The sequence below is a fragment of the Bombina bombina genome, chromosome 9, assembly GCF_027579735.1.
Source record: "Bombina bombina isolate aBomBom1 chromosome 9, aBomBom1.pri, whole genome shotgun sequence".
NCBI classification, from domain to species: Eukaryota; Metazoa; Chordata; class Amphibia; order Anura; family Bombinatoridae; genus Bombina; species Bombina bombina.
In genome coordinates this window covers 220,502,974-220,529,725 of record NC_069507.1, presented here as the reverse complement: position 1 = coordinate 220,529,725, position 26,752 = coordinate 220,502,974, and the positions used below count along the sequence as shown (strand labels likewise).

At 39.1% G+C, this 26,752-nt stretch overlaps 1 protein-coding gene across 1 annotated transcript in view; it reads left to right on the top strand.

Annotated features, from left to right (window-relative positions):
- The window catches only part of PLPP4 (phospholipid phosphatase 4), a 280,271-nt gene that overhangs the window by 173,799 nt on the left and 79,720 nt on the right, over window positions 1–26,752 (top strand). The window contains exons 4-5 of the mRNA XM_053692654.1: window positions 2,982–3,045; window positions 12,968–13,092. Of these exons, the coding sequence (XP_053548629.1) occupies window positions 2,982–3,045; window positions 12,968–13,092 (189 nt within the window). The remainder of the gene's footprint in view (window positions 1–2,981; window positions 3,046–12,967; window positions 13,093–26,752) is intronic.

Below are 26,752 nucleotides of genomic sequence, written 5' to 3'. Positions count from 1 at the left end.
GCATAATTTCCGACACATCCCAACCAAATGTATAATACCGGGTCAGAAAAAAAGATAATTATAAAAGAGAATCTGTGTGTTCTTATACCATTAAAAAGAAACTTTTAGAGTTTAATATATAAATATATATATATATATATATATATATATATATATATACAGTATAAATATATACAGTATATATATATATTGTATATATATATATATATATATATATATATATATTCGCACAACAAAGAAGGCACTCTCCGTTTACATATGCCGTTTCCTCAGACCAAGTGGTCTGTGGACGGGGGAGACCCCGAAAACGTTTACTAATAAACGGCATATGTAAACGGAGAGTGCCTTCTTTGTTGTGCGAATATTTAAGGCTTGTAAGCGCACCCCGGCAGCTGTATAAGTAAAAAAGAGTGCTGGTTCCCTGCTTTTGTATATATATATATATATATATATATATATATATACACACACACACACACACATATATGTATATATATATATATATATATATATATACTGTATATATGATAAGATCTAGAGGGACAAGCACACAAAAACACTTCTCAAAGTGCAGAACAGTTTTAATCAAATTTGCCAACAAATAAAACATAAATCACATTCCACTTAGGTAACTCCTACTCACAGAATAAGCCCTCAATCATATGAGGTAAGGTAGTATGAGTAGATTTAAAGGTGTCCACACTCAGTCCACATGAAATGCCCAAGTTGGTGAAAGTTCACTCTCATCTGGATCAGACCTGACTCTTTACTTGAGACTGGAGGCACCAGACCGGCCAAACAGATGGCTCCAAATACGGCAAAATGCAATAGAAGACAAACGCTAAACAACCACGATCCAGTTTGAAATACTGAGCAGCGAGTGTAAAGCAGGTGACGTAAGGTGGGCGCCCTAGATTGACTTGCCCATAAAGTGACGGTAAACTTACCCCTTTGTATAAACAGATTTGGAATGTTAGCAATATTTTAGATTGAGTTTAATTCATCAGTTGTAATGAAGATACGCTTAAACGTACTTTTATAATGTAGCATTGAAATTCAAATACCCCATGCTCCAGCTCCAACTGTTCCCTAATCGGCGCTCTAGCCACAAATAATTGTGTAAGTGCCATATGGCTGGTGTGCCGATTGGATAACAGCTCAAACCATTAGCTCCCCCAAAAAATTAGTTTTGAAGTGGACGGCCAGAACGCAGGGTATTTAAATTTTAGTGCTATATTAAAAAGTAAGTTCTAGCGCATCTTCATTACAACTGTTGAATTAAACTCCATCTAAAATATTGCTAATATTCCAGATCTGTTTAAACCATCACTTTAAAGGGACAGACTACACCTTAGTCATCTTAAAGTCTTACTTTAGATTAAGCTTCAAATATCCTCCTGCACCCCTTTCTATATCATGCAGCAGTAACAGTAAATAAGTTATTTTAAAATGACTATTGTTTCTGGTCACTTTGAAATGGCTGTCAAGCTCCGCCCACTTATTACATCACAATCTGGGCAGCATCTATGCACTCTGCTGAATAGCATTGACAGTCTGTTGAATCCAGATGCAGCCCAGATCTTGGGGGGGGGGGAGGATAAACCCTTAAAGGGACATAAATCAAGTTGGGATAGAGACAAAATATAGAAATATGTAATTTAATTACTTTACCTGCAAATTTATACTGCATTGCCTCCCCATTAACCCTTTCTTTTAAGTTTCTGAATTGTAAAGCTCTAACACTTCCCCACACATTTCCTTCTATGGCTGTATTTATATCTATTGTGATTTGGTAGAATGCAAAAAGTGCTCAGTGATTATCTGCTGGAGCATAACTAGAAGGTGTCAACACAGTTGAAATACAATACCTGTGCCTTAACACTGTTGGGGGGTGGTGGAGCAGACTGCTCCACACACCATATCTATGTAAGTATTTTTGCTTATTTTTGAAAAGTATTTTAAAATACTTGCCAGCAATTTTTAAACAGTTTTTTTTTTATGCAAACTATTTTTACTTAAATAGCCCTTTTAGGTTCTGAACAGATCTCAACATGTTCTATGACAATTTAATGGTAGTATATGGAAACTCTGTGTAGATATAATAGTTCCCCAGCATGTCACACTCCTCTTTAGTGTACTGTAAGGTTCCATACCTACTGGTTTATTAAAGCATATTGCTACTAGCACTTAATTCTTACGGATGATTTAATATTGACCTTAGAAGCTTAATAAGAATTATTTCCTGGTTTCATTAGTACCATCCAAGTTTATTAGCCTTGTTATTAACCAGTTTGTTGATTTATTTTTTTTTTTATTTTTTTTTTAGCATGGATGTGTTCATTCCTTATAAATCATAAAGCAGTACTTCCTAAGATGCTTGATTTATATAAACAGCCTTTCCTTAGTGATCCAGATAGGTTGGTAAATTATCTTTACATGAAACAGTTTGGTTGGTCAATTTGTAGCTTCATAACAGGCTTAATATATAGAAGTGTGTCCGTAAAAAGTTATAGACCCGTTGTCTTTATGAGTCCCATAAGTTATTTTTCTTAACATTCTGCCTTCTGACTATTTACATGTTCTTGTGTACAGGTCCAAGAGTGGCCATTTTGTTTAATTTACAAGGCCTCTCTACCTCTACATCACAAACAGTAATACTAAAACCTGAGGTTTGTCAAACTTGGTGATATCTTATGTGTATAAAAATATATACAGTATATACATTGCACTCAATGCTCTTAATTACTATGTGCCTGTATACTGTAACATTGTAATGCGTGATTTTGCTATGTAATTATCTTTAGTAATGTGTACTTATGTATATGGTGCTGCTTTTGTTTTATGAGATTGTGTCATTTATGCTAAACCTCAATAAAAAATAATAGTAAAAATAAAAAGAAATTGACATAATGTTACAATAAATTAATATACAAAAAGGATACAGATATGGTTCTGAATTCCATGTTCTGATTTCTTTGCAGCTGTCTCTCTTGCTCTTGCTCTGAATGGTGTTTGCACAAATACAATCAAGCTCATAGTGGGAAGGTAGGTTTACAGACTTTGTGCTGAAACATCTCACCCATTTTGGGCTGAGTGTTCAACTCCTTGTGTTGCAATATAAATGTCATCAATGTCACAGACAGATTGAGTGAAAATGAACAATGAAAACCATTGCCAGACAACACCAAACCAAATATTGTCTACTTTTATATCCTACCCAGAGATATGCTGGTCATTAAATAAGCCCTAAAATCACTATTTTTGTCCTTTATCTCATTATTTTCTTCATCCTGTTTTTCTATATTTTTATACACATTGACTTACACACAGGCAGACAAACATTCACTCCACAAACACACATATACTTTACATACACCACACATACCCATACACTATGCACATCCACAGACACACACACACTAAAAACACCCATACACTACACATATTCATACACACACACTTCAAGCATTCACACACACACATTCACTACACACTCAAACTCACTCTACACCCACTTCCCAAGACAAACAGGATTACTTTAGAGACCTTCTTGGAGTCATTTGATGATCATCAAACTACTTTAGAAGTCATTTGCACATCATCAGACATCATCAGACTTGCAAAGTCATCATCTAACCTTACTGATTACTTCACAAGCATGCACAGCCAGTGAATGACTCTAGAGCAGGGGTGCCCAATAGGTAGATCGGAATCTACCAGTAGATCCCGAAGATGCTTCTGGTAGATTGTGGCCGATGTGATCAAAATGATGTGGTCAAGTTACGCGATCTCAACACTGGGGCGTGAGTAGAGTATGGTTGCTAGGGATACCGCTTTATCTACTGCAGTGTGTGAAAGGGCAGGTCATTAAACAGCCTGATGGTGGGACACGAAAAGTGCTACAGGACTGGATCTTGAGGGACATTCATTTCAACCAATCAATGTAGATGATTGATGATTTTTGAGCGACAACACAATTGGCCTATAAAAAATGGTCTGCATGGCGCGCTATTGAAATTTATTTGTGTAAGCCTCACTGGGTCATATTAGGCCAAGCCTGTGGCGCAAAGTAAAGGGGGTCAGTGGCAGTAATTTGAATGCAGTGTTTTGTAACATGGCACAAGGGGTTGCTCGTGTTAATCTGAATTAAAGACAGTGCTACTTTTGTCATCAGGATTAATCTGTTGTATCTTTATGCTTTTGCACATCCATATGTTGCTAAATCATGCAACCTTAAAGGGATATGAAACACACATTTTATTTTTTTTTCATGATTCAGATTTAGAACATGTAATTTTAAACAATTTTCTAATTTACTCCTATTATCATTTTTTCTTCATTCTCTTGGAATCTTTATTTGAAAAGCAGGAATGTAAGCTTAGAAACCAGGCCATTTTTAGTGGGTAGATCTCGTTGAGCTGGTCATTTGAAAAGTAGATCCCAACACAAAAAAGTGTGGCCATTCCTGCTCTAGTCATCTAATTTAAATATTTTGGCCTATGGGCATACTTCAGGGTGGCTTCTAATGACTAGTCTGGTGTCATCCATTACTTCAGAATGACTCCAGGAAGATGATCCTTTTTGACTAAGGTTACTACACATACACTACACACACATATAACCAGACAAACAGACATACAAACAAACAAACATACAGACTAAATACACATGCACATATACACTAAACTCAAAAAACACAGATACATATATACACACATGCACTACACACACATACATACACTACATACACGCATACATATATACACTACACATACACTACACACACATACATACAGGATCGTCTTTAACACAGGGCAAAAGGGGCAGCTGCCCAGGGCCCAGTTTATGTTGAGGGGCCCAAGAGTCCTTAAAAAAAAAAAAAAAAAAAAAAATTTTTTTTTATGGTTCATACCAGACTGCTGATTTGACATGGGGAACATACACATTCAGTCCTAATACTGTCACAGTCAAAAGTACTCTGCTTATATATATATATATTTTTAAACTGTGCCAGACCGTGCCGGTGTCACGTGATATGCCAAGCTATTGCCATGTGCTGTTTTAGATGTGCACTGTGCAGCACTGAATGCAAAGCCCTAACTCAGCATCCAACCATTCCCACTGCATCATAAAAGGTCCTACTGGGGTTACCACTGTTACCAGGTAACTGCTCTGGTGGTAGGGATTGTTTCTGGGTAGGGCTGACTGTAGGCGCATGCAGCAGAAAGCTGGAGCGGCAAGCACGTGAGGATTTGAGCATCTGTGCAGCTGCATAGAGTGCTCTCTTCAGTCTTGAGGCTGTGTGACTCATCTCACACTGTATCCATGCAGCCTTGGACAGACAGCATCCAGTCTGCTGGTCCCCTTAGCCCTGCTCTTTCTGCTGTGGCCCTAAGATCAACTAACTGAAGTTTGTTAAGGGAACAGTGCTTTGTAGAAAGGTGTCAGTGGGAAGAATAAGTGAGTGCACACACACACCCCTCCCCATGCAGCATTGTCTAGTGCAAGGTGAGAGGGAACTTGTTCCTAGCTAAGAAGTGACATGTGCTGCTGTGGCTGATGTATAGTGTCATGCTGATACTTCACACATTAATGTAAGGTTTATTTTTATAGTTTTTGTTTTCTCTCTGTCTCAGATTTTACAGCTTCCCATAGTAGTTCTGCTGTTCCAGTCAGTAAACTTATACTGCACCTCCATGCTTCCTCCTCAGTCTTTAACTTGCTTTGCTCCTGTTGGCTGCCCTAAATCTCTTTAACCAACTAACCTCACACCAGAATCACATTCAAAAGAATATTAAATGAATCCACAGTGGAGGAATTTATATATTTATTTACTTATTAGTACTGCTTAGGTTCAGTTTCACATATTGCAATTTATTTCATTTTTTTAAATGATTAGCTCAGCAGTGGATAATCCACTGCTGGGCTAATAATAAAAAAAAAATTGATTTAGTTGTTTTTTGGGATGTTGGGGTGGAGAGCGAAATTGCATGGGGGGGGGGGGGCAAGAAAATTTTCGCCCAGGGTCCAATCAATATTAAAGACGGCCCTGCATACATACAAACATACATACATACACTACACACATACACACACACATACACTACACACACACATACATACACTACACACACACACATACATACACTACACACACATACACACACATACACTACACACACACATACATACACTACACACACATACATACACTACACACACATACACACACACACACATACATACACCACACACATAAATATATACACTACACACACACACATACATATATATATATATATATAGATATATATATATACACTACACATACACACACAGACATACGTACACTACACATACACACACATACATACACTACACACACACATACATACACTAAACACACACACACACACTACACACACACACACACATACACTACACACACACACACATACATACATATATACACTACACATACACACACAGACATACGTACACTACACATACACACACATACATACACTACACACACACACACATACATACACTACACACACACATACATACATACACTACACACACATACAGACACAAACACAAGCATACGCACACACACATACATACACTACACACACACACATACATACATATATACACTACACATACACACACAGACATACGTACACTACACATACATACACTACACACACACACACACATACACTACACACACACATACATACACTACACACACATACAGACACAAACACAAGCATACACACACACACATACATACACTACACACACACACATACATACATATATACACTACACATACACACACATACATACATACACATACACACACATACATACACTACACACACACACACACATACACTACACACACACATACATACACTACACACACCTATACAGACACAAACACAAGCATACGCACACACACATTGTTGTTACAAGACCAACTTGCACTACTTCAAGAAGGGGCTTAGTTGGACATATTAATGGATCCTTTTTCTGTAACAGTCGGGTGCTATTTTTTTAAACCTTTCTGCATTAATATAATATAGGCTTTATGCAGTGGACATTTCTGTGTATTCCGGGTTACTCACATGTATAACCCTTTGTAAATGTTATGTCATCAAAGACTTTCAGCAACTGTAAAAAAAAATGCATTACAAGGTCCATTGCATATGCTCAGGTCACTTCTAGTGCCGCTTAATATGCTCTTTGCCAAGTGCATTGATTTTCTTTGTAGATAAAACTGATGTAATGTTGCTTATTCACTTTAAAAAAAAAATAACTTAAAGGGACACTGAACGCAAATTTTTTCTTTTGTGATTCAGATAGAGCAGTGTTTTTCAACCAGTGTGCCGTGGCACACTAGTGTGCCGTGAGAGATCCTCAGGTGTGCCACGGCAGACTGACAACAGTGTGACATATTTTTTAAACTTTGCTTGTTTTTTACTCCCAGTGCAGGGGTAGTTTGTAGGAGGCATGGCATAACAGCACAATACATACAGTATGTGTGTGTTTGTGTGTATGTGTATATATATATGCTGCATTAGGCTACAATGTGTGATTTTTTTTTTAAATTTTGGGATGGTGGTGTGCCACAGGATTTTTTAATGTAAAAAAGTGTGCCACGGCAAAAAAAAGGTTAAAAACCACTGAGATAGAGCATGCAATTTTAAGCAACTTTCTAATGCACTCCTATTATCATTTTTTCTTCGTTCTCTTGCTATCTTTATTTGAAAAAGAAAGCATCTAAGCTTTTTTTTTGGGTTCAGAACTCTGGATAGCACTTTTTTATTGGTGGATGAATTTATTTATAAAAAATGGTCTGCATGGCGCGCTATTGAAATTTATTTGTGTAAGCCTCACTGGGTCATATTAGGCCAAGCCTGTGGCGCAAAGTAAAGGGGGTCAGTGGCAGTAATTTGAATGCAGTGTTTTGTAACATGGCACAAGGGGTTGCTCGTGTTAATCTGAATTAAAGACAGTGCTACTTTTGTCATCAGGATTAATCTGTTGTATCTTTATGCTTTTGCACATCCATATGTTGCTAAATCATGCAACCTTAAAGGGATATGAAACACACATTTTATTTTTTTTTCATGATTCAGATTTAGAACATGTAATTTTAAACAATTTTCTAATTTACTCCTATTATCATTTTTTCTTCATTCTCTTGGAATCTTTATTTGAAAAGCAGGAATGTAAGCTTAGAAACCAGGCCATTTTTAGTGGGTAGATCTCGTTGAGCTGGTCATTTGAAAAGTAGATCCCAACACAAAAAAGTGTGGCCATTCCTGCTCTAGTCATCTAATTTAAATATTTTGGCCTATGGGCATACTTCAGGGTGGCTTCTAATGACTAGTCTGGTGTCATCCATTACTTCAGAATGACTCCAGGAAGATGATCCTTTTTGACTAAGGTTACTACACATACACTACACACACATATAACCAGACAAACAGACATACAAACAAACAAACATACAGACTAAATACACATGCACATATACACTAAACTCAAAAAACACAGATACATATATACACACATGCACTACACACACATACATACACTACATACACGCATACATATATACACTACACATACACTACACACACATACATACAGGATCGTCTTTAACACAGGGCAAAAGGGGCAGCTGCCCAGGGCCCAGTTTCTGTTGAGGGGCCCAAGAGTCCTTAAAAAAAAAAAAAAAAAAAAAAAAAATTTTTTTTTATGGTTCATACCAGACTGCTGATTTGACATGGGGAACATACACATTCAGTCCTAATACTGTCACAGTCAAAAGTACTCTGCTTATATATATATATATTTTTAAACTGTGCCAGACCGTGCCGGTGTCACGTGATATGCCAAGCTATTGCCATGTGCTGTTTTAGATGTGCACTGTGCAGCACTGAATGCAAAGCCCTAACTCAGCATCCAACCATTCCCACTGCATCATAAAAGGTCCTACTGGGGTTACCACTTTTACCAGGTAACTGCTCTGGTGGTAGGGATTGTTTCTGGGTAGGGCTGACTGTAGGCGCATGCAGCAGAAAGCTGGAGCGGCAAGCACGTGAGGATTTGAGCATCTGTGCAGCTGCATAGAGTGCTCTCTTCAGTCTTGAGGCTGTGTGACTCATCTCACACTGTATCCATGCAGCCTTGGACAGACAGCATCCAGTCTGCTGGTCCCCTTAGCCCTGCTCTTTCTGCTGTGGCCCTAAGATCAACTAACTGAAGTTTGTTAGGGGAACAGTGCTTTGTAGAAAGGTGTCAGTGGGAAGAATAAGTGAGTGCACACACACACCCCTCCCCATGCAGCATTGTCTAGTGCAAGGTGAGAGGGAACTTGTTCCTAGCTAAGAAGTGACATGTGCTGCTGTGGCTGATGTATAGTGTCATGCTGATACTTCACACATTAATGTAAGGTTTATTTTTATAGTTTTTGTTTTCTCTCTGTCTCAGATTTTACAGCTTCCCATAGTAGTTCTGCTGTTCCAGTCAGTAAACTTATACTGCACCTCCATGCTTCCTCCTCAGTCTTTAACTTGCTTTGCTCCTGTTGGCTGCCCTAAATCTCTTTAACCAACTAACCTCACACCAGAATCACATTCAAAAGAATATTAAATGAATCCACAGTGGAGGAATTTATATATTTATTTACTTATTAGTACTGCTTAGGTTCAGTTTCACATATTGCAATTTATTTCATTTTTTTAAATGATTAGCTCAGCAGTGGATAATCCACTGCTGGGCTAATAATAAAAAAAAAATTGATTTAGTTGTTTTTTGGGATGTTGGGGTGGAGAGCGAAATTGCATGGGGGGGGGGGGGCAAGAAAATTTTCGCCCAGGGTCCAATCAATATTAAAGACGGCCCTGCATACATACAAACATACATACATACACTACACACATACACACACACATACACTACACACACACATACATACACTACACACACACACATACATACACTACACACACATACACACACATACACTACACACACACATACATACACTACACACACATACATACACTACACACACATACACACACACACACATACATACACCACACACATAAATATATACACTACACACACACACATACATATATATATATATATATATACACTACACATACACACACAGACATACGTACACTACACATACACACACATACATACACTACACACACACATACATACACTAAACACACACACACACACTACACACACACACACACACATACACTACACACACACACACATACATACATATATACACTACACATACACACACAGACATACGTACACTACACATACACACACATACATACACTACACACACACACACACACACACACATACATACACTACACACACACATACATACACTACACACACATACAGACACAAACACAAGCATACGCACACACACATACATACACTACACACACACACATACATACATATATACACTACACATACACACACAGACATACGTACACTACACATACATACACTACACACACACACACACATACACTACACACACACATACATACACTACACACACATACAGACACAAACACAAGCATACACACACACACATACATACACTACACACACACACATACATACATATATACACTACACATACACACACATACATACATACACATACACACACATACATACACTACACACACATACACTACACACACACATACATACACTACACACACCTATACAGACACAAACACAAGCATACGCACACACACATTGTTGTTACAAGACCAACTTGCACTACTTCAAGAAGGGGCTTAGTTGGACATATTAATGGATCCTTTTTCTGTAACAGTCGGGTGCTATTTTTTTAAACCTTTCTGCATTAATATAATATAGGCTTTATGCAGTGGACATTTCTGTGTATTCCGGGTTACTCACATGTATAACCCTTTGTAAATGTTATGTCATCAAAGACTTTCAGCAACTGTAAAAAAAAATGCATTACAAGGTCCATTGCATATGCTCAGGTCACTTCTAGTGCCGCTTAATATGCTCTTTGCCAAGTGCATTGATTTTCTTTGTAGATAAAACTGATGTAATGTTGCTTATTCACTTTAAAAAAAAAATAACTTAAAGGGACACTGAACGCAAATTTTTTCTTTTGTGATTCAGATAGAGCAGTGTTTTTAAACCAGTGTGCCGTGGCACACTAGTGTGCCGTGAGAGATCCTCAGGTGTGCCACGGCAGACTGACAACAGTGTGACATATTTTTTAAACTTTGCTTGTTTTTTACTCCCAGTGCAGGGGTAGTTTGTAGGAGGCATGGCATAACAGCACAATACATACAGTATGTGTGTGTTTGTGTGTATGTGTATATATATATGCTGCATTAGGCTACAATGTGTGATTTTTTTTTAAATTTTGGGATGGTGGTGTGCCACAGGATTTTTTAATGTAAAAAAGTGTGCCACGGCAAAAAAAAGGTTAAACACCACTGAGATAGAGCATGCAATTTTAAGCAACTTTCTAATGCACTCCTATTATCATTTTTTTCTTCGTTCTCTTGCTATCTTTATTTGAAAAAGAAAGCATCTAAGCTTTTTTTTGGGTTCAGAACTCTGGATAGCACTTTTTTATTGGTGGATGAATTTATCCAGCAATCAGCAAGGACAACCCAGGTTGTTCACCAGAAATGGGCCGGCATCTAAACTTAGATTCTTGCATTTCAAATAAAGATACCAAAAGAATGAAGTAAATTTGATAATAGGAGTAAATTAGAAAGTTGCTTAAAATGTCATGCTCTATCTTAATCACGAAAGAAAAAATTTGGGTTCAGTGTTCCTTTAATCCTTTACCTTAATATAATGTGCACTTATGTGAACTATTTCTAGTACTCTGGTAAAAGTTATATAAGAATGAAGTATCCAAAACAAACAAAATCTGCTTAGCAGTACATTTAAAGGGACATGGAAATCAATATAATACTTCCATAATTCAGAGTATACAATAAAGAAAACTTTCTGATGTACCCTTGACTTTTAGTATTCTTGATTGAAACTTGTCCCCAATGTGACATAAGACGGTTTGGAATGTCCTTTTGTCTTGAGTACTATTTGGTAGAAGTATGCATAGTAATTTTACACAGGCACCTGTAGATAGAGTACAATAACTTCAGCTACTCTATGGTAACACTCTGTGATATACGAAGAGATTGTTTACATGACCTATATAAAGCTAGTAGCAATATTTAATTGAGAAAACTATTTGAGCACAAAATAAACGTCCATAGGGGTGCAGTAATAGCAAGTGAAGGGAGAGTTGTGGATGTTCCCTGCTAACACTCAGCACTACCTGCTGCAACTAAGACTCCCTCTATAGGTTGTTTGTATAGCATTGCAATACTCTAATGCCATAGAGCGCTCAAGACCCGTGCACGCTTCTAAGTGTACCTCAGTATGCTCTAATGTAAAGGAGTTTCAAGAAAAGATACAAACACAAAGAGGCAAACTTGATAGCAGAAAATTGTACACTCTATCTGACTCATCAAACGTTAATTTTGACTTTGATATCTCTTTAATTTTGATGTCCATATCCCTTTAATAGTATGTGATTGTCAGAATGTCACTGTGGAAGACAGAATATTAGGACAATACATTTTAAGGGAATGAGTGTCAAACACTGTAACTCAGTTGGAACAAAAGAGTGAAGGATATAAAGTCTAATAAAAACTGTACGTAAATAATTTGGAAGTGCTGTAGCTTAACAGCATTAAATTATCTCTTGTTGCTTTAAGGGAGATTCTAATTAAAACCAGGACAATTAAATAAACAGACATTAAGTGCAATCTAATTGATTGATTAGCATATGCTTAGTAAGCAATCAGCCATATACTGTTCTTTCTTTTAGACCCCGTCCTGATTTTTTTTACCGGTGCTTTCCTGATGGGGTCATGAATGAAGAGATGCGCTGCACTGGCGATGCCAGCCTGGTGTCTGAAGGCAGAAAGAGCTTTCCCAGCATCCACTCCTCCTGTAAGTATCTGTAGTGACCACATATGTCACAAGGTAACATTATATGGATAATCAGGTGACATTTTTTTTCTGTCTTTTTTTGCCATCTTTTGTCTGTTCAACAAACTACTCATTAGCCCATCTCTCTTAACCTTACCTTACTTTTGTATTCATGAACTTCACACATTCCTAAAGACTCTCTCTCCCCCTTGCAACTCATCACCAAAACAGTCTCACTACTGCAAATCCGCATCTCATCTCATGTCACTCTCTCTCTTGCTCATACTAGCTGCTGGTGACATCTCCCCTAATCCTGGTCCCCCACAACTTCCTTGCCCTGCACACCCATGTGTGTCCTTCAATAGACTTAAAAAACAAAACTCTAGTAACCTTAATCTTATTCCTCTTGCATCTAGAGCCACCATCACCCTTCACTTGTGCACTATGGAACTCTTGCTCTGTTTGCAACAAACACTTCTATCCATGACCTCTTTATCTCCCACGCTCTCAATTTTCTGGCTCTCACAGAAACCTGTCTCTCTCCTTCAGACACTGCTTCCTCTGCTGCACTGTAACACGGGGGTCTCCACTTCAGCCACACTCCTAGGTCTGACAATAGACAAGGAGGTGGTGTTGGTATTTTACTTTCCTCTCATTGCACCTTTCAACAAATACAGCCCTTCTCTTCCCTCACATTTTCTCAATTCGAAACACACATGATTTGCTTATTCTCTCCCCTCTCTATACGCGTTGCAGTCATATACGGCCCCCTGGCTCCGCAACTCTATTTCTAGATCATTTTGCCTCCTGACTACCTTACTTCCTTTCCTCGGATAACCCTGCCCTCTTTCTCGCTGACTTCAACCTCCCTGTTGATAATCCCTCTGCCTCCTCTGCAAAACAACTTCTGCAACTCACTTCCTCTCTCAACCTGTCACAATGGACTGACTCTCCCACTCACAAAGATGGTCACTCCCTTGATCTGATTTTCAGTTTTCGATGCACTATCTCAAACTTCACAAACTCACCTTTTCCTCTTTCTGACCACCCCCTCCTCACTTGTACCATCACCTCCCTCCCTACAACTCTCCCTCCTTCTACCCCTCACACTAAACTTCACAGAAGAATCAAGTCATTAGATCAGCAACAGCTGGCTAGCTCTCTTGAACCTCTTCTCTCTTCCATTCCCTCCTTTTTCTGTCCTGATGAATCCATCTGCCACTATAACTCCACCCTTACATCGGTCCTTGATAACCTGGCCCCACCTACCATAGCTCGGAAAACATACACTCATCCTCAGTCCTGGCATACTCCTCTGACACGGTACCTACGCAGATGTTCCCGTACTGCTGAGCGACACTGGAGGAAATCTGTGAGTTCTGCTGACTTTCTTCACTATAAGTTCATCTTGAACTCCTACTATTCTGCCCTTAATCTATATAAGCAACATTACTTCTCTACTCTTATCTCTACTCTTTCTTCAAACCCAAAACATCTGTTCTCCACATTCAATACTCTTCTCCGCCCACCCCCACCTCCCACCACAACTTTTCTCTCAGCCCAAGAGTTTGCCAGCTACTTCAACAACAAAATGGACTCCTTTAGAAATGAAATCAGCTCTCAACATACTACCGGTCTCCCACCCCTTCAAAAGCTCACAATCATCCAAAACCCACAAAGCCATAAATTTAGCTCTTTTGCCCCTGTTACAGAGGATGAAGTTTCTGCCCTTATACTATCCTCTCACCTCACTACCTGTCCCCTCGACCCCATCCCCTCACAACTACTCCCCTCCCTCTCTTCTACCCTTACCCCTATACTCACACACATCTTCAACCTCTCCCTCAGCACTGGTATAGTTCCCACATCTCTTAAATATGCATAAGTCACACCTATCCTCAAAAAACCTTCTCTCAATCCAACCTCCCCATCCAACTACCACCCTATTTCCCTACTACCTCTTGCCTCAAAACTTCTTGAAAAGCTAGTATATGCTCGTCTTTCCCATTTCCTTACATTAAACTCCCTCCTTGACCCATTGCAATCTGGATTTCGCCCCCTTCACTCGAGACAGCAATTGTTAAGGTTACCAATGACCTACTTACAGCAAAATCAAAGGCCACTTCTTTCTACTTATCCTCCTTGATCTGTCTGCAGCCTTTGATACTGTCGACCACCCTCTTTTGCTCCATGCCCTCCAATCCTTTGGCATCTGTGACACAGCTCTCTCTTGGTTCTCTTCCTATCTGTCTAACCGTACCTTTAGTGTAGCCTTCTCTGGGGTATCCTCTGCCCGTTACCTCTTTCTGTTGGGGTACTGCAAGGCTCTGTCCTCGGTCCCCTTCTCTTCTCAATCTACACGTCCTCACTAGGTTCCTTAATAAAGTCCCATGGGTTTCATTATCATTTGTATGCCAACGATACTCAAATCTACCTCTCTGCACCAGAACTATCTCCTTCCTTGCTAACCCGTGTCACTAACTGTCTCTCTCATATCTCATCTTGGATGTCCTCTCACTACCTCAAGCTAAATCTCTCCAAAACTGAGCTCCTTATTTTCCCCCCTTCTTCCAAAATCTCCAACCCCCATGTCTCTATAACTGTTGACAACTCCATCATTACCCCAACCTCACATGTCCGATGTCTTGGGGTCACACTTGACTCAGATCTTTCTTTCACTCCTCACATCAGTCCTTGGCTAAAGCCTGCTGCTTCCACCTTAAAAACATCACTAAAATTAGACATTTCCTTACACAAGACACAACAAAGATTTAAATTCACTCTCTCATCCTTTCCTGCCTCGACTACTGCAACTCTATCCTCTCTGGTCTCCCTAGCTGCCGCCTAGCTCCTTTACAATCCATAATGAATGCCTCTGCCAGGCTCATCTTCCTTGCACATCGCTCTTCATCTGCCGCACCTCTCTGCCAATCCCTTCACTGGCTTCCTCTTGCCTCCAGGATTAAACACAAAATTCTCACCCTGACACACAAAGCCCTCAATTGCACTGCTCCCCCTACATCTCAAACCTTGTCTCTAGATACTGTCCCTCCCGTCCCTTTCGCTCCACTCAAGATCTCCTACTCTCCTCCTCTCTTGTTACCTCCTCACATTCCCGTCTACAAGATTTCTCAAGACTTACTCCCATCTTATGGAACTCTCTGCCTCACTCCACAAGAATCTCCCCTAGTTTTAAAAGCTTCAAGTGCTCCCTGAAGACTCTACTATTCAGGGACGCTTACAACCTACATTAACCTTCCTATCTCCACTGCTATCCCCTAAAACTCCATAGCATGTAAGCCTATGAGCCCAGCTGTTTGTAGTTCACCTTCAAAAGAGCCGACTACAACAGTGCAACTCTCTGCAGGACCCTCTCTCCCCATTTGATCCCTGTAATCGTTTTTTATATCCCACCCATGTTCATAACACTGCAGAACCTGTTGGAGCTCTACAAATACCTGATAATAATAATAATAATAATAATCCTGAGACTAACAAGCAGATTCTTAAATGCTAATTAGGTAGGCAAGTTTCATCTAAATTGATCTGCCTACTATAAACTCCCTCTCAGGATTCTAAAAATGTATTTCACTAAAGGGTGTTCTCTACATTTCTGGATGTGAAAGAGAGGCATATGTTACACAATCAAATGAAAGTTTCATTACATTAACTTTGGACTTTTCATTTTATTCACTTTAGACTATTTTAAATGTTTTTTCTTATGATTTAGTGCTTTGTATTGTGTTTTTGTAATCTCTTTAGATTTTGTAGACTTTGTATTATGTATATTCTATTTATGTATATTCTATAGAGCAGTGTATTAAGGATAATTTGTAGAAATTAAATAACTAATTGCACTTTGAATGTTTTCAATGTAGAGTCTGCTAGTGGGCTTAACACAGTCTTTGGGTGTGCTAGTAAGTGGTCTGTACTTAGGTCTCCTTGGGTGTGTCAGTGAGTGGGCTAGACATGTGCATCCTTGGGTGTGCCAGTGAGTGGGCTGGGCATGGGTGTCCTTGGTTGTGTAAGCGAATGAGCATGATATAGGTGTCATTGGGTGTGTCAACCAGTGAGCTGTACATGGGCCTCCATGGGTGTGTCAGCGATTGGGCTGGACATGGCGTCCTTGGGTGTGTAAGTGAATGAGCTGGAAATGGGAGTCCTTGGGTGTGCCAGTGAGTGGGCAGGACATGGGCATCTGTAAGTGTTTCAGTGAGTGGGGGGGACATGGGCATCTGTGGGGGTGTCAGTGAGTGACACTTTTCCTCTTGGTCCTGTTCCGTGGTTTTTCCTTCCCTCCCTTTTATTGTGGGCTCTGTCTTGCTTTGCTTGAGTTGTTGATATAGGAACTCTTGTGGCACCCCCCCTCTGTAATTTTTGTCTATGAAAATTTTTGTTATTTTATGTTATTACATTAAATAAACACAACCATTTGCAGTCTTCTCCCCAGCTCTGAGTTGTGTTGACATGCATTTATTTATAGGTTGGGTTGAAATAAACAATTGCACACAATGGGTGAGTTTAACCCTTAGTAAATTTTGTTTATCCTGTAATTTGACATGTAAGGATCAGATGTAAACCTACAACCAAAAGAGACAAAAAAAGGTCTAGAGTACTACAATATCAGCTACATAGGGAACGCTAGTCTGCTCTGTCAATCTCTTGCAATAAATGTGAGCTAGTTAGGGTCAGGTGACAGTCAATATAGGTAATAAGGAATTCATATATAAATATGGTCCCTCTAAGAATGTAGGAATCTAATTTGAAACACATGATAATGTAAAATAAGCCTTAGCTACTTTCACTTATAAGGTATGGTGTATAATTAAATTATATTTGCATATTTATGCTAATTTTAGCTGACATTAGCAGCCTTAAAATTAACATAATTTTTTTTCAGGTTTAAAATGTTATTCGCAGATACTGGTCTTGTTGAACCTAACTGTAGATATCTTTGCTCCAAGAGAATAATGATCTCAGTCCTCCAGGAAAAATAACACCATTATGAGTATGCATTAGCCATCAAATTAAATTCATGCTGCTTAACCCAATAATTAAATTACTCTGTGTGTAAAAATCTAATATTGATATATTAGGGTGGCTTTACATTTGATTGTCCTTTGGCAATTTTCATAAAGGGCTATGAAAGGTGTTTGTCATCAATCACTGTTAATATTGCTGAATAGGATTGTTTCATAATAGCTAATGGGAACGCTAAAGCCTACCAAGATTTGTTTATTCCATTTCTTACACACAATACGACTATCAATATTCTGTATAGGGGTAATAAATGAAATACCTCATTGAAACCTTGATAACAAACGGAGCGCAAAAATATTAGCACTTATGTGCGCTAACATCTCTTGAGCGCAATCAATAGTGCTTCTATTTGTACTAACTTGTTTATGTCGGATAGCATGAGTGCGCTAAATCCCTTACATGATAGAATTCTATGGTCGCGCACAGTAAAACTCATAGCGTATAGTGAGCAAGTGCTAAGCTCATATGGTAGAGTTCCTCATGTAGTTTTGTGCTGTAATATTTCAATGAAAGCTAAAGGGACATTAAACACAATCATCTAGATTACGAGTTTTTGTTGGTAATGGTGTGCGGGGCTAACAAGCATTTTTTTCTCACCGCTCACTTAAGACAACGCTGGTATTACAGGTCTATTTAAACCTGGCGTTAGCCGCAAAAAAGTGAGCGGAGAGCAAAATTTAGCTCTACATTTCACCTCAATACTAGCGCTGCTTACGATAGCAGTGAGCTGGCTAAACGTGCTCATGCACAATTTCCCCATAGGAATCAATGGGGGAGAATCGGCTGAAAAAAAACCTAACACCTGCAAAAAGCAGCGTAAAGCTCCTAACGCAGCCCCATTGATTCCTATGGGGAAATACATGAACCCTAACCCTAACATGAACCCCGAGTCTAAACACCCCTAATCTTACACTTATTAATCCCTAATCCGCCACCCGACATCGCCGACACCTGCATTTTATTATTAACCCCTAATCTGCCGCTCCGAACACCGCCGCCACCTACATTATCCCTATGAACCCCTAATCTGCTGCCCCCAACATCGCTGCCCCCTACATTATCCCTATGAACCCCTACTCTGCCACCCCCAATGTCACCGCCACCTAACTGCACTTATTAACCCCTAATCTGCCGCCGCCAACATCACCGCCACTATAATAAAGTTATTTACCCCTAAATCTAAGTCTAACCCTAACACCCCCTAACTTAAATATAATTTAAATACATCTAAAATTACTATTAATAACTATCGGCTAGATTTAGAGTTCTGTGGCCAAAGGGGTGGGTTAGCTACGCGTGCTTTTTTTCCCCCGCACCTTTTAAATACCGATGGTATTTAGAGTTCACAGAAGGGCTGCGTTAGGTTCCAAAAAGGGAGCGTACAGGCATATTTACCGCCACTGCAACTCTAAATACCAGCGGTGCTTACGGACGCGGCCAGCTTCAAAAACGTGCTCGTGCACGATTCCCCCATAGGAAACAATGGGGCCGTTTGAGCTGAAAAAAAACCTAACACCTGCAAAAAAGCAGCGTTCAGCTCCTAACGCAGCCGCATTGTTTCCTATGGGGAAACACTTCCTATGTCTGCACCTAACACCCTAACATGAACCCCGAGTCTAAACACCCCTAACCTTACACTTATTAACCCCAAATCTGCCGCCCCCGCTATTGCTGACCCCTGCATTATACTATTAACCCCTAATCTGCCGCTCCATACACCACCGCAACCTACGTTATCCCTATGAACCCCTAATCTGCTGCCCCTAAATACCAGCGGTGCTTACGGACGCGGCCAGCTTCAAAAACGTGCTCGTGCACGATTCCCCCATAGGAAACAATGGGGCCGTTTGAGCTGAAAAAAAACCTAACACCTGCAAAAAAGCAGCGTTCAGCTCCTAACGCAGCCGCATTGTTTCCTATGGGGAAACACTTCCTATGTCTGCACCTAACACCCTAACATGAACCCCGAGTCTAAACACCCCTAACCTTACACTTATTAACCCCAAATCTGCCGCCCCCGCTATTGCTGACCCCTGCATTATACTATTAACCCCTAATCTGCCGCTCCATACACCACCGCAACCTACGTTATCCCTATGAACCCCTAATCTGCTGCCCCTAACCCCCGGCGACCCCTATATTATATTTATTTCCTCCTAATCTGCCCCCCCCCAACGTCACCGCTAACTACCTACAATTATTAACCCCTAATCTGCCGACCGGACCTCACCGCTACTCTAATAAATGTATTAACCCCTAAAGCTAAGTCTAACACTAACACCCCCCTAAATTAAATATAATTTTTATCTAACGAAATAAAATAAATCTTATTAAATAAATTAATCCTATTTAAAGCAAAATACTTACCTGTAAAATAAACCCTAATATAGCTACAATATAAATAATAATTATATTGTAGCTATTTTAGGATTAATATTTATTTTACAGGCAACTTTGTATTTATTTTAACCAGGTACAATAGCTATTAAATAGTTAATAACTATTTAATAGCTACCTAGTTAAAATAATTACAATAGTACCTGTAAAATAAATCCTAACCTAAGTTACAATTAAACCTAACACTACACTATCAATAAATTAATGAAATAAACTACCTACAATTATCTTCAATTAAACCTAATACTACACTATCAATAAATAAATTAAATACAAATACCTACAAATAAATACACTAACTAAAGTACAAAAAATAAAAAAAGAACTGTTACAAAAAATAAAAAAAGAACTAAGTTACAAAAAATAAAAAAATAATTTACAAACATTATAAAAATATTACAACAATTTTAAGCTAATTACACCTACTCTAAGCCCCCTAATAAAATAACAAAGCCCCCTAAAATAATAAAAAATTGCCTACCCTATTGTAAAATAAAAATAGAAAAGCTCTTTTACCTTACCAGCCCTTAAAAGGGCCTTTTGCAGGGCATGCCCCAAAGAATTCTGCTCTTTTGCCTGTAAAAAAACATACAATACCCCCCCAACATTACAACCCACCACCCACATACCCCTAATCTAACCCAAACCCCCTTAAATAAACCTAACACTAAGCTCCTGAAGATCTTCCTACCTTATCTTCACCATGCCGGGTTTCACCGATCCGTCCAGAAGAGGGTCCGAAGTCTTCCTCCTATCCGGGGCTGAAGAGGTCCATCATCCGGCTGAAGTCTTTATCCAAGCGGGGGCTGAAGAGGTCCATCTTCCGGCTGAAGTCTTTATCCAAGCGGGGGCTGAAGAGGTCCATCATCCGGCTGAAGTCTTCTATCAAGCTGCATCTTCAATCTTCTTTCTTCCGGATCCATCTTCATCCCGCCGACGCGGAACATCCATCCTGGCCGACGACTTCCCGACGAATGATGGTTCCTTTAAGGGAAGTCATCCAAGAGCTCGCATTCTATTGGCTGATAGGAACAGCCAATAGAATGCGAGCTCAATCTGATTCCATCAGCCAATCAGAATTTTCCTACCTTAATTCCGATTAGCTGAGAGAATCCTATCAGCCAATCGGAATTCGAGGGACGCCATCTTGCATGACGTCCCTTAAATGAACCGTCATTCGTCGGGAAGCCGTCGGCCAGGATGGATGTTCCGCGTCGGCGGGATGAAGATGGATCCGGAAGAAAGAAGATTGAAGATGCCGCTTGATAGAAGACTTCAGTCGGATGATGGACCTCTTCAGCCCCCGCTTGGATAAAGACTTCAGCCGGATGATGGACCTCTTCAGCCCCCACTTGGATAAAGACTTCAGCCAGATGATGGACCTCTTCAGCCCCCGCTTGGATAAAGACTTCAGCCGGATGATGGACCTCTTCAGCCCCGGATAGGAGGAAGACTTCGGACCCTCTTCTGGACGGATCGGTGATACCCGGCGTGGTGAAGACAAGGTAGGAAGATCTTCAGGGGCTTAGTGTTAGGTTTATTTAAGGGGGGTTTGGGTTAGATTAGGGGTATGTGGGTGGTGGGTTGTAATGTTGGGGGGGTATTGTATGTTTTTTTTACAGGCAAAAGAGCAGAATTCTTTGGGGCATGCCCTGCAAAAGGCCATTTTAAAGGCTGGTAAGGTAAAAGAGCTTTTCAATTTTTATTTTAGACTAGGGTAGGGCATTTTTTTATTTTGGGGGGCTTTGTTATTTTATTAGGGGGCTTAGAGTAGGTGTAATTAGCTTAAAATTGTTGTAATATTTTTATAATGTTTGTAAATTATTTTTTTATTTTTTTTAACAGTTCTTTTTTTATTTTTTGTACTTTAGTTAGTGTATTTATTTGTATTTATTTGTAGGTATTTGTATTTAATTTATTTATTGATAGTGTAGTGTTAGGTTTAATTGTAGATAATTGTAGGTAGTTTATTTAATTAATTTATTGATAGTGTAGTGTTAGGTTTAATTGTAACTTAGGTTAGGATTTATTTTACAGGTACTTTTGTAATTATTTTAATTAGGTAGCTATTAAATAGCTATTAACTATTTAATAGCTATTGTACCTGGTTAAAATAAATACAAAGTTGCCTGTAAAATAAATATTAATCCTAAAATAGCTACAATATAATTATTATTTATATTGTAGCTATATTAGGGTTTTATTTTACAGGTAAGTATTTAGTTTTAAATAGGAATACTTTAGTTAATAAGATTTAATTTATTTCGTTAGATTAAAATTATATTTAACTTAGGGGGGTGTTAGGGTTAGGGTTATACTTAGCTTTAGGGGTTAATACATTTATTAGAGTAGCGGTGAGGTCCGGTCGGCAGATTAGGGGTTAATCTTCAGATTAGAGTGGCAGCGATGTGGGGGGCCTCGGTTTAAGGGTACATAGGTAGTTTATGGGTGTTAGTGTACTTTAGAGCACAGTAGTTAAGAGCTTTATGAACCGGCGTTAGCCCAGAAAGCTCTTAACTCCGGGCTTTTCTCTGCGGCTGGAGTCTGGTCGTTAGATTTCTAACGCTCACTTCAGCCAAGACTCTAAATACCGGCGTTAGAAAGATCCCATTGAAAAGATAGGCTACGCAATTGGCGTAGGGGGATCTGCGGTATGGAAAAGTCACAGCTGGAAAGTGAGCGTTAGACCCTTTCCTGACTGACTCTAAATACCAGCGGGCGGCCAAAACCAGCGTTAGGACCCCCTAACGCTGGTTTTGACGGCTAACACAGAACTCTAAATCTAGGCGTTTATAATTCCTTTTTAAAACTAAATACTTACCTATAAAATAAACCCTAAGGCCTAGATTTAGAGTTGGGCGGTAGCCGTGAAAACCTGCGTTAGAGGCTCCAAACGCTGGTTTTAGGCTACCGCCGGTATTTGGAGTCAGTCAGGAAAGGGTCTAACGCTCACTTTGCAGCCGCAACTTTTCCATACCGCAGATCCCCTTACGTCAATTGCGTATCCTATCTTTTCAATGGGATCTTTCTAACGCTGGTATTTAGAGTCGTGGCTGAAGTGAGCGTTAGAAATCTAACGACAAAACTCCAGCCGCAGAAAAAAGTCAGTAGTTAAGAGCTTTCTGGGCTAACGCCGGTTTATAAAGCTCTTAACTACAGTGCTCTAAAGTACACTAACACCCATAAACTACCTATGTACCCCTAAACCGAGGTCCCCCCACATCGCCACCACTCTATTAAATTTTTTTAACCCCTAATCTGCCGACCGCCACCTACGTTATACTTATGTACCCCTAATCTGCTGCCCCTAACACCGCCGACCCCTATATTATATTTATTAACCCCTAACCTGCCCCCACAACGTCGCCGCCAGCTACCTACAATAATTAACCCCTAATCTGCCGACCGCAAAGCGCCGCTACCTACGTTATCCTTATGTACCCCTAATCTGCTGCCCCTAACACCGCCGACCCCTATATTATATTTATTAACCCCTAATCTGCCCCCCTCAATGTCGCCTCCACCTGCCTACACTTATTAACCCCTAATCTGCCGACCGGACCGCACCGCTACTATAATAAAGTTATTAACCTTTAATCCGCCTCACTGCCGCCTCAATAACCCTATAATAAATAGTATTAACCCCTAATCTGCCCTCCCTAACATCGCCGACACCTAACTTCAATTATTAACCCCTAATCTGCCGACCGAATCTCGCCGCTACTGTAATAAATGGATTAACCCCTAAAGCTAAGTCTAACCCTAACCCTAACACCCCCCTAAATTAAATATAATTTAAATCTAACGAAATAAATTAACTCTTCTTAAATAAATTATTCCTATTTAAAGCTAAATACTTACCTGTAAAATAAACCCTAATATAGCTACAATATAAATAATAATTATATTGTAGCTATTTTAGGATTTATATTTATTTTACAGGCAACTTTGTATTTATTTTAACTAGGTACAATAGCTATTAAATAGTTATTAACTATTTAATAGCTATCTAGTTAAAATAATTACAAAATTACCTGTAAAATAAATCCTAACCTAAGTTACAATTAAACCTAACACTACACTATCAATAAATAAATTAAATAAAATACCTACAATTACCTACAATTAAACCTAACACTACACTATCAATACATTAATTAAATACAATACCTACAAATAACTACAATTAAATAAACTAACTAAAGTACAAAAAATAAAAAAGAACTAAGTTACAAAAAATAAAAAAATATTTACAAACATTAGAAAAATATTACAACAATTTTAAACTAATTACACCTACTCTAAGCCCCCTAATGAAATTACAAAGCCCCCCAAAATAAAAAAATGCCCTACCCTATTCTAAATTAAAAAAGTTCAAAGCTCTTTTACCTTACCAGCCCTGAACAGGGCCCTTTGCGGGGCATGCCCCAAGAAATTCAGCTCTTTTGCCTGTAAAAAAACACATACAATACCCCCCCCAACATTACAACCCACCACCCACATACCCATAATCTAACCCAAACCCCCCTTAAATAAACCTAACACTAAGCCCCTGAAGATCTTCCTACCTTATCTTCACCTCACCGGGTATCACCGATCGGTCCTGGCTCCAAAATCTTCATCCAACCCAAGCGGGGGCTGGCGATCCATAATCCTGCGGCTGAAGAGGTCCAGAAGAGGCTCCAAAGTCTTCATCCTATCCGGGAAGAAGAGGCGATCCAGACCGGCAACCATCTTGATCCAAGCGGCATCTTCTATCTTCATCCGATGAAGAACGGCTCCATCGTGAGACCTCCAGCGCGGATCAATCTTCTTCCGACGACGTCCAACTGAAGAATGACGGTTCCTTTAAGGGACGTCATCCAAGATGGCGTCCCTCGAATTCCGATTGGCTGATAGGATTCTATCAGCCAATCGGAATTAAGGTAGGAAAATTCTGATTGGCTGATGGAATCAGCCAATCAGAATCAAGTTCAATCCGATTGGCTGATCCGATCAGCCAATCAGATTGAGCTCGCATTCTATTGGCTGTTCCGATCAGCCAATAGAATGCGAGCTCAATCTGATTGGCTGATCGGATCAGCCAATCGGATTGAACTTGATTCTGATTGGCTGATTCCAACTTGATTCCGCTTGGGTTGGATGAAGATTTTGGAGCCAGGACCGATCGGTGATACCCGGTGAGGTGAAGATAAGGTAGGAAGATCTTCAGGGGCTTAGTGTTAGGTTTATTTAAGGGGGGTTTGGGTTAGATTAGGGGTATGTGGGAGGTGGGTTGTAATGTTGGGGGGGGGTATTGTATGTGTTTTTTTACAGGCAAAAGAGCTGAATTTCTTGGGGCATGCCCCGCAAAGGGCCCTGTTCAGGGCTGGTAAGGTAAAAGAGCTTTGAACTTTTTTAATTTAGAATAGGGTAGGGCATTTTTTTATTTTGGGGGGCTTTGTAATTTCATTAGGGGGCTTAGAGTAGGTGTAATTAGTTTAAAATTGTTGTAATATTTTTCTAATGTTTGTAAATATTTTTTTATTTTTTGTAACTTAGTTCTTTTTTATTTTTTGTACTTTAGTTAGTTTATTTAATTGTAGTTATTTGTAGGTATTGTATTTAATTAATGTATTGATAGTGTAGTGTTAGGTTTAATTGTAGGTAATTGTAGGTATTTTATTTAATTTATTTATTGATAGTGTAGTGTTAGGTTTCATTGTAATTTAGGTTAGGATTTATTTTACAGGTAATTTTGTAATTATTTTAACTATTTTAGCTATTAAATAGTTCTTAACTATTTAATAGCTATTGTACCTGGTTAAAATAAATACAAAGTTACCTGTAAAATAAATATAAATCCTAAAATAGCTATAATATAATTATAATTTATATTGTAGCTATATTAGGGTTTATTTTACAGGTAAGTATTTAGCTTTAAATAGGAATAATTTATTTAATAAGAGCTAATTTATTTCGTTAGATTTAAATTATATTTAATTTAGGGGGGTGTTAGGGTTAAAGTTAGACTTAGCTTTAGGGGTTAATAAATTTATTAGAGTAGTGGTGAGCTCCTGTCGGCAGATTAGGGGTTAATACTTGAAGTTAGGTGTTGGCAATGTTAGGGAGGGCAGATTAGGGGTTAATACTATTTATTATAGGGTTATTGAGGCGGGAGTGAGGCGGATTAGGGGTTAATACATTTATTATAGTAGCGCTCAGGTCCGGTCGGCAGATTAGGGGTTAATAAATGTAATTAGGT